Here is a 12,759-nt window from a genome sequence, read left to right as displayed (position 1 = left end):
ACAAATCGTTATTTGGACATTCAACATTTAACTTCAGGTAAATTATCTTTGGCCTACCAATTATGTGAATAGGATTCAAATTAATTTTGAGAAACGAGAGCATATGTACAAAAATTTACCAATGCGTAATGAGTGTAAATCTAAATACTAATGATATAAATATACATATACGTACCCTAACGTATCTCCACATAAAGGCAATCAGAAGACTGCTTAAATGAAAATAAATTTACTTAGTCGTGTACTCACGTTTGGCTTACATGCTAGTGGAACTAATATAGTCTATGTCTACGTTACGCTGTTAAGTCTTAACACAAAGGCAATGAACAAATTGAAATTTTATTTTAGAATTTGATCCAAAGACCTCGACACGTCCACAAGCTCGAGAAAAAAAATTAGGAAAGAGAAAAATTAGGAGAAAAAAGCTCGAGGAAAGAAAATTAGGAAGTAGACCAAATTCTGAAAGTAGTGCTTAGTAGCGGCATCAATATACAGAATCGTCGTCGTTACGGACAAAGCAGTTCAGCCCAATATAACTGTAGAATCATAAAAAGAACTTTGATAATTGCAATTTGGCAAAACGGTGATATTACTCGAATATCTCAAAGAATTATAATAAATTCATTTATGCAAGTAAGATATGCATTTCTTGCATATATCAGGAAAGTGCCAGTCACGGTTCAGTCCGGTCACGGGAAGTCCTCACTCCAGTTCCTTTCGTATCTCGTGCCATGACAATCACCGTGCAGCGTTGCTAAATGGTACATTTCCATACCAGATTTCACAAATATTATTACTATTATTATTATTCCACGAAGAGATTGTCGTGGCGTCTCGTTCAGATCGAACTTCGAGGGCACGTTACAAGTGGCTAAAAAAGACACGAGAGGATAAAAACAGATGACGTCTATGCTAAAACAGAGGACATATGCCAAATATGGTTTGTTGAGATGAAGTCTTGTATTGATATTTTACAATTGTATATTCGCAAAAAATCTTATATGTTGAGCTCGGCAAAGGTAATTGTTAGAAACGCAGCAGTGACGTCCCGGTCAAAATATCTTTAGCCTTGATCGCTGCTGGACCATGCCAGGCATGGCAGGTGCCTTGCACGGCTGGTGTGAATGTTTCTATAGAAATTCATTAAGGAATGTTGGACTGGACTGTGACTGGCACGTGCCCGGCGGTATGGTGCTTCCGGGGGCGCACCCGTAGGCCACGAATTTTACTCTTAAATAAGCCCTGGAGCCAACGCCTGGCTTCACCATGCATTAACTTTACTCAGCCTCAGAACTAGAAGCCGCAGACTACGCTTGAACTCCGTAATCCAGACAAGCAACACACTGCCGAAAGATAATAGCGCCGTAGGTCTTCAGCCAATGCTCAAGCATGCTCGTTCATAAGCAGGCAGTTCCCCATCCGGCTGTACCTACTCCGGCCTAACCTCTTCTGGCCTAACCTATTCACGCTGTCCCGGCTCATAACCTTCTTGCAGCCAATGACTGGCTCTACCAGCACACTTAGACCACCTTTCTAACTTCTTGCAGCCAATGATATTAGGTTAGGTCCGCTCAGGTTTGTTTTGGATGGAGAAAGGTTGCAGCTCGGATACGTTAGACCTGAAGAGGTTAGGCCAGATGAGGTTTGGCCAGATGCAGTATAGCCATGTTTAACTTTGGCAAGTTTATTTTGTGATTGTGGACATCCGGCGTTATGGATTTGAGCACTTGACTTCATAGGTCGTTATGCACTCTAGCGTTCTTACCTATGGAAAGGAATATGAACTAAGTGTGAAGTTTAGCAAAGCTGGCCTCCGGCATGCGCCCCGTGTTTTCCAAGCCTTAATCTTTTGAAACAAAAATTCGATAGCTTTGAAATAAGAAGGAATTATCGATATATCAGCTTGATGAACGTAAAATTTTTCCGTGAAGTAACAGCCTCGCACCTAATTTGAAATCTTTTGCTACCATGCGGTAAGCCGGTAAATATTAAGAGAAAATTCAAGAGGCCATGTAAAGGGAAATGATTCAAATAGGAAATGAGGGCGGACTCAAAATTAATAGTGTCTTAAGCATATTGGAAAGAAACAAGCTTCGACACGAGGTTCGGAACATATTTAAATTATTTAAGTAAAAAGGTTTAGAACATATCTCAATAATTCAAGCGAGAAGCCCAAGCTCAAAAGTTTAAGGCGGCCGCTCCACAGTACAGGCATAGTCAAAAATTAATACTGGAGTTGGCCCTCTTCTAAATAGAGAAAGAGGTAACAAAAATTTTAGACGAAAATAAATAAAACACAAAAAAAAATTACCACTTGAACGCAAGAAATACATATTAGGCAGGAACAGCTTCAATACTCTTGCCAGAGCAACAATTAGATGGTAGTGTTTACCTCAATTTTCAATGCCAACAACACTATTTACAGGTTCCTACTTAAATATAATCATGGAGAAACAGAATCAATTAATTTTACAATCCATGAAATTATAAAATTTCTAACAATGTTACAACAAGTCATCTTGAGGGCTAGAAAGAATGTCTATAAGGAGTGTACTCGTGGGGGTTGCAATTTCTCAAGTCATAAATTATTCAACATTTACGAATAACTAAGCTTCACCTACAGAAACACATGACACATGTATCGAATATTTGTTGCATTATGGATGGCGTATGAATTCTTAATCGATTCATTTGATCATCTCGATTTCATAGCTTTTTTAAAATCATTTTGAAATTATTTTCTATATTATAAACCAGGTTTTGCCTCTACGTCAAAATAAACTACAAATGTGAAACGGTGTGATGTTTCAGATAAATGAAGTTTTCATTTTTGGCAGTAGCAGGTTTTAAAAACAAATAAATAAATACATGGATATCAGAGTTTTCTAGTAATTTATTCATATAGGCTTGTTAATCAAGTTTGCTTAAGTGTATAATCGACTGGCCTGCAGGTATTAACCTATACGAATTAGAAATCAAGAATGCCATGAAATGTATGATGTTTACTTATTCAGTCGATTGCTAATAAGATTGATACTAAATTATTCAAATCGAATGTTCCGGTGATGTTCTTTCGTTTAATGAGTGAAATTCCAACAGCAACTGAGTTGTTTAAAAAAAATCCATTAACTTTTAGGTAGGAAACACGATCAAATATAAGTGTAGATGACTACTAAAATTAAAACTAAAATTAAAATTCATGAATAATTCAATTTCATTGAAGTCGCATGCATGTAATTAATTGCGAAAAATTAAATTTTCATTTTCCCGAAACTTACGGCATGTTCAATGGAGGTGCTAGTCTGAACCTCCTGCCTGGAGGTACGCGATACTCGCGCTGTTCTTGCACCCGCTGTTGGCTGAAGAGCTGCTCTCCTGGTGGCGCGGCAGTGACTGATGATGTTGTAGTATCGGAGGTCCTTCGAGAGGCGGCGGTAGATCTCGAGCGCACACGAGTTGTGTGTGGCATTTCCGGCAACGGAGTGTCTAACACAGATTTAATAAGATGAACCGAAGAAGCGGATGTTTGCAATGAACTTGCTGAGGAAAACTTTTGTGGTTCGGAGTGCTCGGGTTCTACACTCAAAAGGCGTCGCTGGAAAGGCGTATTATTCGTTTCATTAGTAATAACTTGGTCTGAAGTACTGACGTTCCCGTAGCTGTTGGCCGTCAGATGACTGGCCAAAGGAACACCATTACGATTTTCAGCAGTGAATACATTTCGAGTGTATTGCCGATAGCGATCCAATAAAACATTTAGCTTACGACGAGCGTCCATCGCTCCGTCTGATTTCAGAACTCCACCGCCACCCGAATTGGCTCTTTGGCTCGAACCCCATTCTTCATTCAGTGGGCTGTTCGACTCGATTACCAGATCTTTGACGCTGACGCCTTCCCTGCATATGTCGAGAAATGTCATTCATGAAAATAATTCTTGTATGTAACAAAAGCTTAGAAAAATGTAATACTGGCCTCTGTTATTTAGATCATGTATTCATTATACTTACGGGCTTACTGCGGATGACTCCAAATTCCATTCAATCCCTGGAATGTTGCCAACTTCGCTGAGAGGTTTATCTTTGCTTGGAATGATCGTGTCCACCTGAGTAGCGTATTGGCCAATGCTGTCTCTTTCTGACCCTGACTTTCGTTTCGAGATATTTTTTCTTTTACTTTGTTGTCTTTTCTTCGTATTTCCTCGATACAAGATATCTTCAAGTGAACCCATTTCTTCCAATACCAGAGTACCTCGGAAAGGCTTATCAGCTCGTGGCCTCTCATCGGATCCATCTTTGACTTCCTCCTGACTGCTATACTTAGTCAAGGGTTTGTAAATTTCCTTTCTTCCTCTTTCCCACGATTCGAAAACGTCTCGTTTTTCATGGCGAGATCCTTCTGAAGACTCATAAATTTTATCTTTGTGATATTCATTCTTCTGTCGTTTTTCTTTCGAGTCTCGAGCTGTGTACACCCATTTATACTCTTGGGATTGTTTATCTTCTTTATGCGACGAATCAAATAGACGAGAACTATCCATGATTGGGGAATTTTTTTTTATTTCCCGTGATGACAGTCGCACATACCGCGGTTGTTCATCTTTCTTCGCGTATTGCCAGTCAGGGAATTCCAATGAACGAGTGTACAAGCCCGAGTCTTCAGGGTCATCATAGAAGTAAGAATCGCCCTTTTGGATCCTCTTACGATGCGAATAACCTCCACCTCCTTTCTTTTTGGGAGCAGAGTGTATGGTTCCGTACGATGGCCTCACTTTTGTTGTCCTCGCCTTCTGAATTCTTCCTCGAACTGTCTTATGCCTGGTGACTTTTGGTCTTGATTTTTTCGATTTTTTACCGTAACCATCGTCTGTTGGCACGGCAACAATAACGTGGCCTCCATCATATCCTGTATGACCGTACCCTTCGTCTCCGTAACCTTCATAATCGTTATCTTTGTCTTTGTAATGAATATGAGACGCAATCAAAATTGCAAGCACTCCTCCTAAGCCAAGGAGAGCCCCAGCGGTCAGAGCTGCGAGCAGCGGCAGTCCGAGAAGTAGACCCGTATTGTTGTTGATGAATGCAGGCTGAAAAAAAAAAATTCTGGGTAAATCATTTTTTCTAGACTCGAAATTGTCGATTAAAGCTAACTTATTTTTATCGCATGATGTGACAAAACGTATTGGGTCAGATAGTCACAACGATAAATTAAAGTGAGCCTTCCTAGTAATGAATGGATCACGATTGAAAATTGTTATCAGATTAAATGAGTACAATTGGTCAATGATGAGATACTGAAATTCTTGAGCGTCTTATCACTACCCGTGACCCTGACCGTTAATTCTCGCGTAATGAGATAACTCATTCATTGGATGAATATAGTGGAATTAAGTGACCATAAAAATGTTTGACAACTTTTTTCCATGCATGAAATGATAAATAATTTTTTTAACCAACCTTGGTGATGTTGAGGAAGGGAGAGGTAAAATTAAATTTCGGGAACGCTCCAACAAATGTGTAATTTTTGGGCGAAGTGGAGATTGCGAATGAAATGTTGATGTTCTTTGGTTGCGGATTTTGAAGCAAGGATGGAACATCTCTTTCATCCGCAGGTAAGTCTGTACTCTCGATGTCCGGAGAAAAACTTAGATTCCAGATTTGTTGGAGTGAGCTGCGAACTTCAGATCCGACTCTACTCAAATATTCAGATACAGAGGAAGGGTTTGTTTTCGATAAACTTTCTACCATGTTGGAAAGTGACAAGCCTTCATAGAAGCTAAAAACGTCGACAAGCTCTCGAGCGTGCTCGATTGATGTCCTAGACAGAAGCTTTTCTTCAATGCCACTGGGATTTTGCAGTACTTCGAGGAGTTCTCCTACACTAAAATTGGAATGTCCGAAGGTGTCGGTTAATACGGGTTCAAGTTTTTCTAGGATTCGCTGCCCCATCAGATCTGTTGAGGCTTCATCTACTAAATTGTTTTCGGTTTCAAGTTCAATTTCCAGATCTTTGTCGTCACTGTCATCTTGATTATCAGTGGAACCCATGAAGTAGCTGAAAAACTTGGTTAAAAAACTACCGCTCGATTTTGACAATCGCTGGGGAGTCGAATAATTATTGTTCATGATTTGCTGAGGATTAACTGGAATCGCAAATTTAGAGCCAAGTAGTTTAGAAAAAATACGTTGCACGTTTGAGATTAAATTGTGATCTATTTGTCTCTGTTCTCTCGTAATATATGGTAATTGTTCTTCAATCACCAGCGGGTTCGCTTCATTTTTCACTAGTTTCAATTGCAATTTCCGTGCCTTGAATGGCTGACGTTCTAAGAGCTTGCCTGTGCCAACAAGTCCATGATGGTCTTTATCGGTTTCAAATTCTGCGTGTAAATCGTGTGAACTCCCGACATTTTCTGTTCCAAAAGTGATGTTTTTCTTGCCAGAATGTTTTATAAAGTGCTCATTGAAACTCAAGTCGATTTCAGTCACTGTTTGAATCTCTTTTGATCGATTTAATTGATTAGAATCTGTTTGTTTTGACCAAAATAAGTTTTGTAGATTAAACCTTGCGAGAAAATTTGAGTTAAAATTAACTTGACTGTTCCAGAAATGTCTGAATGGCAGGACGGCATTCGAGAACCATGCTCCACTTTTCCTTAATGCTTGATGTACTTTAGTTTTAGCAAAGTTACCAAATTCAGTGGATTTCGTTTCGTTCATTTCTTTCATTCTCTCCTGAGTTGCGAGGACATCTTTTGTAGATTTTAATCTAAGATTGTCCAAAGGGGAGGCATCCGCAATATCTTTAACGAGGCCATTGCAGCCCAGCACGAGTACGGTGAGGAGCAGCGCTGTGCGCAGCGTCGTCATGGTTCCTCTGCCGCCCGCTTGCCTGGAGAATAATTAATCAAGTATTACAAGAATTAACATAGGAATTTGTTATCGATCAAAAATTGCACATAGAAAAATTAGTAAAGATTCAGACAGACTATTACGCTTTTCGAGAGCGATGAGATGAAATCTGGAAATTAAGAATTAAAGCATATTCGAGAAGAAAGTAAGAAACATTTCATCTAAACCTAGAAAAATTATACGATTTGAAAATTTCTGGAGCTTGCGTCGCAATGGCTTAAGTAATCTCTACCCCAACACAATTACGGAGAAAAGAGGCTCGTAAATTGAAGTCGAATGGCTTGTTTTTTTTGTGAAATGCGGTTTCATGTGGAAGAGGACTCTCCGATGTGAAAACTTGTACTTCAAGTCTCATCCAGCCTCTTCTTCAAGAAATTTTGAGGTTACGAGAACAGCTCCTCGGACTAGCTGGACGGGAGCAAAAACTGGACTTGCGTCTACGAAACAACAGAGAAGCGTCCGCCAACAGCGCCCATAATGTCGGCTTTATTTTATTCCCGTAATAACGAGTAAAACGTGAGCCATTATCTCAAATGAGACGAAAAATATCTAATCCAATTGTGATGGAGGCAGTAATTTTACAATAAATTATTACCTCTACCACAAAAGTTGTATTAAATTTTTTTAAGGTAAGAATTAATCTTAAAATGCAATAAAAGACCAAAGAAATTATCATGCTCACACTATTTCAGTTACATTTTAGATCTCAGTTGACAGGCAATCTCAATATCTTCAGAAAATTGTTTTTAAAAGTCTCGTAAAAATTTAAATCCAGTATTTCGCTAACGAACGAAAAAAATTCTATACAATCTGCTGCAAAATTCTAAAAAATTTGTGAAAAAATGAACAAAATGTTTGTAGATACTTGCATCACGGCCATAATCCATCACCCTTTTCTCATCATTAATGAAGGAATTTAGTCACACAAGTTTAGTACAACAATGTAGTCCGTTGCATGGAGGTCAGTTCTCTCACAGCCTTTTATATAACAAACGACGCACAACCTAAATATTGCAATTGGTGTCCCTAATCTTCAGATATATTTTTTTTATGCTTATGCGGTGAAGCGATCAATATCAACAATGAATTTCAATAACAATGAATTCCTGAATATTTTTAACGTTCGGCTACTAATTAGTATGTCACTATACTGCGTTTATTGATATCGTTCGAATATCCTACCATAAACCTTGAAAAGATCCACCTCGAGAACCTGGCTGTACTTATAATCTTGATTACATAAATTTGTTCGCGCACTGGAACATAAATTTCATCAGAAGAAAATTACACACAAATAATACAGCAGCTACAGTAGTTTTGATTAATAATTTCAATAAAAGATACTGAATAAATTAATGAATCGTCAAACAACAAGTCAGAGACCGTCGGTTAAGAAGTTTTTTCTGATCTTGTAATAAAAACACGAAAAGTAACCTTAGTTTTGTAAAATTTTGCTAAAAGACTTTTAAACATCATAAACATGCTACCCGATTTTTTTAATGGTAATTAAACTGTAAAATCTAGTCCGAGAATGTTGTTTTACCAACGCACAGCAATTTGCTTACCTTAAATTAGACATCTTAGTATGTGGAGAGGCTAAGCAGCGCTGTTGAACGTGGCTCTGTCAAAAATTTTTAGACTCTTCGCTCTGGTTCCATATGAGGTTCTAATATCCATGGGTTTAAACTCATATAACCAACAAATTATTTTACTAGATAATTTTCGAATTGTAAGAAATTTCAATTGCGCTGCAAAATATTAAAATTTGTAAAGTTAGTCCTTTATGTGCCAAAGAAATAACATGGGAAAATATCTGTACTGAACATTCTTAACGACTCTATTAAGGAATTATTGCAACTACTATTTTCAGCCACGAATCGCTCTCCCAATTTTCGCTGCAGGCATTAACCAACAAGCTACATCAAATCTACATAATCTGTAGCTATTAAAGATCTTCTTATTTTTCATAGCGTTTTCGTCTATGCTTTCGATTCAGCGGGAAACAGGAATCGGTACATGCCGGAGGTGGTCCGGCTATCCTGGTTAGAAAGTGCGGATCATGCGGGCTGCGCACACTCCACTGAGCTTCTCCATGCGCCAAAAAAGCGGTCTGGTCGCCACGCGGCGCAGCAACCGCCCGCCCTAGCTGGCCTCTTCAGTTAATGGTGACACTCGTCTACTTCATGTTCCGTCTTATAGCAAAATAAACACGAATTACATCCAAACTAAATCACAAAAAAAGTGAAAAGTCAAGTATCTCAACCCTATTTTTGGATAATCTCAAGTAGAATTTCCTTCGAAATGTTAGTTAACAACTTTTCATTTGTTCAAAAGCTGGAAGTTAACCCCCATAACTTTGTTTTCTATTCTACGTCTATTAATAGCCAGATAACCCTGTATTGTAAAAGATCGAATACTCATCGAGTAACAAACTCTACTTCTCATTATTCAACGTGTAAACGAACAATAAACTCTAGAAAAATATTTTGAAAAGTGAAGAAGTTTGAATGAATTACATTTGATTTATAAATGATTACCTTACTGTATGCATATAAGCTACTTGCAGTATATTTCAGCTGCCATAGTAAGCAAGGCAGCGGCGTGTTAGTTACTTTTACCGCTAACTCCCTAGACGCCGTCGGCATGGACGCGCCCTCATTCGAGGGCCTATAGAGCGAGCTTGACGTTTAGAGCTGTTATAGAGCGAGCTTGACTTTTAGGGGACGAATTCTCAGAATTGCGATACCGAAATTTCCTTAAATTCGTTTACTCTAATGTAGGAAAAATTTATCCTTAAGGTACAGCTTACAATTATAACTAATTAGAGAAAAATTTCTCATTACGTAATTGAATCAGTAGATAGAGTTTCCTCAATTATCGCAATTTATGTATTGAAAAATTTATTTGAAACATATTCGATTTTATTCTAACATAAAGAACTTAATGATATTGAAATATTCTTAGTCTTCTACATAGAGGTCACTTCAAAGCATTTAATATTGAAAATTTTCGAAAAACGACAACGTTTTAATCTAGTTAATATCTGAGCTAAAACTACAACGTTATAATCTAGCTAAATCTGATCTAAAAATTTTACCGATCATTTCTAAGTGAAATGGAATGCATGCATTCAATAGATGAACTAGTATTTTTGATAAACGGTTGGTTGAGATTTATGTGGATTGAACATAAGACAAATTTTGTACACTTCTATATATTGCAAAAATCGACTCTTGGCTCAGTTTTGCCTCATCGTCAGAAAATGTGGAGTGTGCAGAATAATTTACCCCGTTAATATTATTTATTATTAAATTATAACTTTTTGTCATCTGCGACACCATTTATTATCACCTGAATCGAACCATAAGCATAAGGGCTAGTGAAAAGAATTTATTCACAGCCAACAATCATATGGAAACGCGCCTAACAATTCAATTGTACAGTTAAATCTCAGGTGCATCTGGAACTGCAACTACAGGAATAGGGAAATTGTCGAGCTTTAGAGAGCGCCATTGAGCGAAAGGCTCGATTCCAGTTTTTAGATTTCGGCAAACATCTATGACAAGCTTCGAGAAATCAGAAAGTGTTATTACATACGATGAGTTTCTACTTTTTTGGATCATTACGCCTTCATTGTATGAGCGAAAAAATTGCTCAAATCTTGAAGTGCAGGGTTAGTCAAGACAGAGTAACGGTTAAGCAGATTGAAGCAAGCGAAGACGGAAGCCATTGTTTATAAATTTCCATAATGAATGTTGTTATTATTTAGATATTTGTAGCATTACATGCTCTTCCGGCTCCGATGAACAGTTTCTCTTCATTCCCATACTCATACACAACAGAAATTATGCAAATGTCTTTGATGACAAATTTTTAGGTTAAAACAATTTTTATAAAACAACGGACCGTTAAATCACATAATAAAGAAACACAAATTCTTCAATGTAACACTAAAATAACAAGAGTGTAAACATTATATTATATTATTACAAGCACTAACAGAAATATGAAAATCCAATGAAATCACTTTCTCCATCACAAGATAAAGATAATGTTATGACGTGACTGCTAATAAGAACTAAAGTGAGTGATCAGATAATTAATTTGAAATTTAGACCATTACTTTGGAATAAATGAATCACTGGTGAACCATCAAAATTTCAACAACTATGTCATCTGATTTAGAAGCAACACATGATTAAATATTTCAACGGATTTGATTTTTTTCGAGAATTGTCATCATTGATTAATTTATACGATCTGGAATTGAACTCGGAATTGTTACGATACGAAATGAACTGAAAAAACAGCTCGATTCCTAAAAATTTGAAGAATTCTCGGTAAGATAAAATACAATGAAACTTGAGAGGCATGCGCTCATTAACTGACATGAGACCGGATTCATTAAGGATGTTAAATGGTAGTGGGCGCAACTGTGGCATCAATTGAATCGTCACTTTGAAATTTGTCAGCTAAGTATGATTAATAAGCAATATTTTCAGACATATACTAGTAAAACTTCAATAGTTTTTTCAGTGTCTAGTCCCTGGGTCGGGTGATGCAGCGAACGAGAGATGTGCCACTGAACGCGACTCGGAAGCTTCTGCGGATCTGCCCTCCAATACCTCCTCCTGCATGGCGGCATCCGCCCCTGCGGCCACCGCGTGCTACTCCGCATTGGCGAACCTGTCTATGAGCCTGGCGCTACCAGGGAATGAAGATGTTGCAAATGACCTGGATTCCAAAGTAGTTTCCGCATGAGTGGAAGGTCTGGTGAAGATTCCAGCACGCGTAGTCACAAAAAATTCATGTCTTGATGTCGAAACGAGAAAATGTGGCAGACAGTATCAATTTTGAAGCAGTGTCGAAGTAACTACCTTGGAAAAATAGAAATTCCATGAATTTCACGTTACCATTTTTGCACTCTATTTGGGTAAAGTTCTACCGTGGAAGCAACTAATGCATTTTAGCAAGTCAGAAAAAAAGTGAACAAAAAAACAAAGGCATCACAGTAAAGATTTTAAAAAATAAGTGAAGGTGACACTCAAGCACCTATGACACCATGCACCATACACAGATGCAAAACGGGCTCACATTAACATGATCACATCAAAGCTTGGCGGGGGCCCCCAATCTTGCATAGATTTCAGATGGAAAAGCTGCATGTATCCTCATCGAAGCAACTGATAGTTTATTCGGCAATGTTCCTGACATTAACTTAAATTGTAGCTTGATCAGGTGTCAAAGAAAATATTGCTGTGCACGGTTTGCGTCGTAAGGACCGTCGTAATTGATATATTGTAGTAGTTTTACGAACTCAAATGTTCTTGATAGCAGACAAAATTATTGTACTTAATGCGTCGTATTCAATCAGAAATATGAACAAGGCTTTCAGTTTTACATCCAAATATCACCCAAAGAAATTTGCTAATGGGTCTTCATGTGGTCTATGAAATGATAGGCGTGGATTTCCTGAAGTGCTGTAGGAAGTAAGCAGAAAATGCCACAAGCAACAACACACAGAGAATCGAGTAGAGAATATCGAATGTTCAAGGTCTGTAATTATGCATGAATAAATGCATACAATTTTCGAATATTGCATGAATCTTGAAAAATTTACTTTTGGAAGTACATTTGATTGCATGCGTCCGAAGAAATGTCGGAGAAATTTATTTAGATTGGACAGATAACAAAATATATTTGACTTGAATTGGTTTATAGCTTACAGTGACGCGGACAACTAAGTTCAATCAATTTGAATCGAATTAGACTTTACAATAGAAAACATCAGAATGAGAGCATCTGAACTTCAAAGAGATGATTAGCGGTCTTGTTGCATAGAAATTCATGA

At 37.7% G+C, this 12,759-nt stretch overlaps 1 protein-coding gene across 1 annotated transcript; it reads right to left on the bottom strand.

The window, feature by feature from the left end:
* Positions 1-2,869: 2,869 nt before the first annotated feature.
* Positions 2,870-8,592, bottom strand: LOC108673477. The gene is made up of 4 exons (XM_018161316.2): positions 8,474-8,592; positions 5,454-6,888; positions 4,008-5,083; positions 2,870-3,896 (listed from the first exon to the last, which is right to left on the bottom strand). The coding sequence occupies exons 1-4, from the start codon at positions 8,485-8,487 to the stop codon at positions 3,275-3,277; spliced, it is 3,147 nt and encodes a 1,048-aa protein (XP_018016805.1). The 5' UTR covers positions 8,488-8,592; the 3' UTR covers positions 2,870-3,274.
* Between the last annotated feature and the right edge of the window lie 4,167 nt (positions 8,593-12,759).

This window comes from Hyalella azteca, unplaced genomic scaffold (assembly GCF_000764305.2).
Source record: "Hyalella azteca isolate HAZT.00-mixed unplaced genomic scaffold, Hazt_2.0.2 contig6336, whole genome shotgun sequence".
NCBI lineage: Eukaryota > Metazoa > Arthropoda > Malacostraca > Amphipoda > Hyalellidae > Hyalella > Hyalella azteca.
The sequence above is the reverse complement of the archived record's forward strand: the minus strand, read 5'-3'. Positions and strand labels throughout refer to the sequence as shown.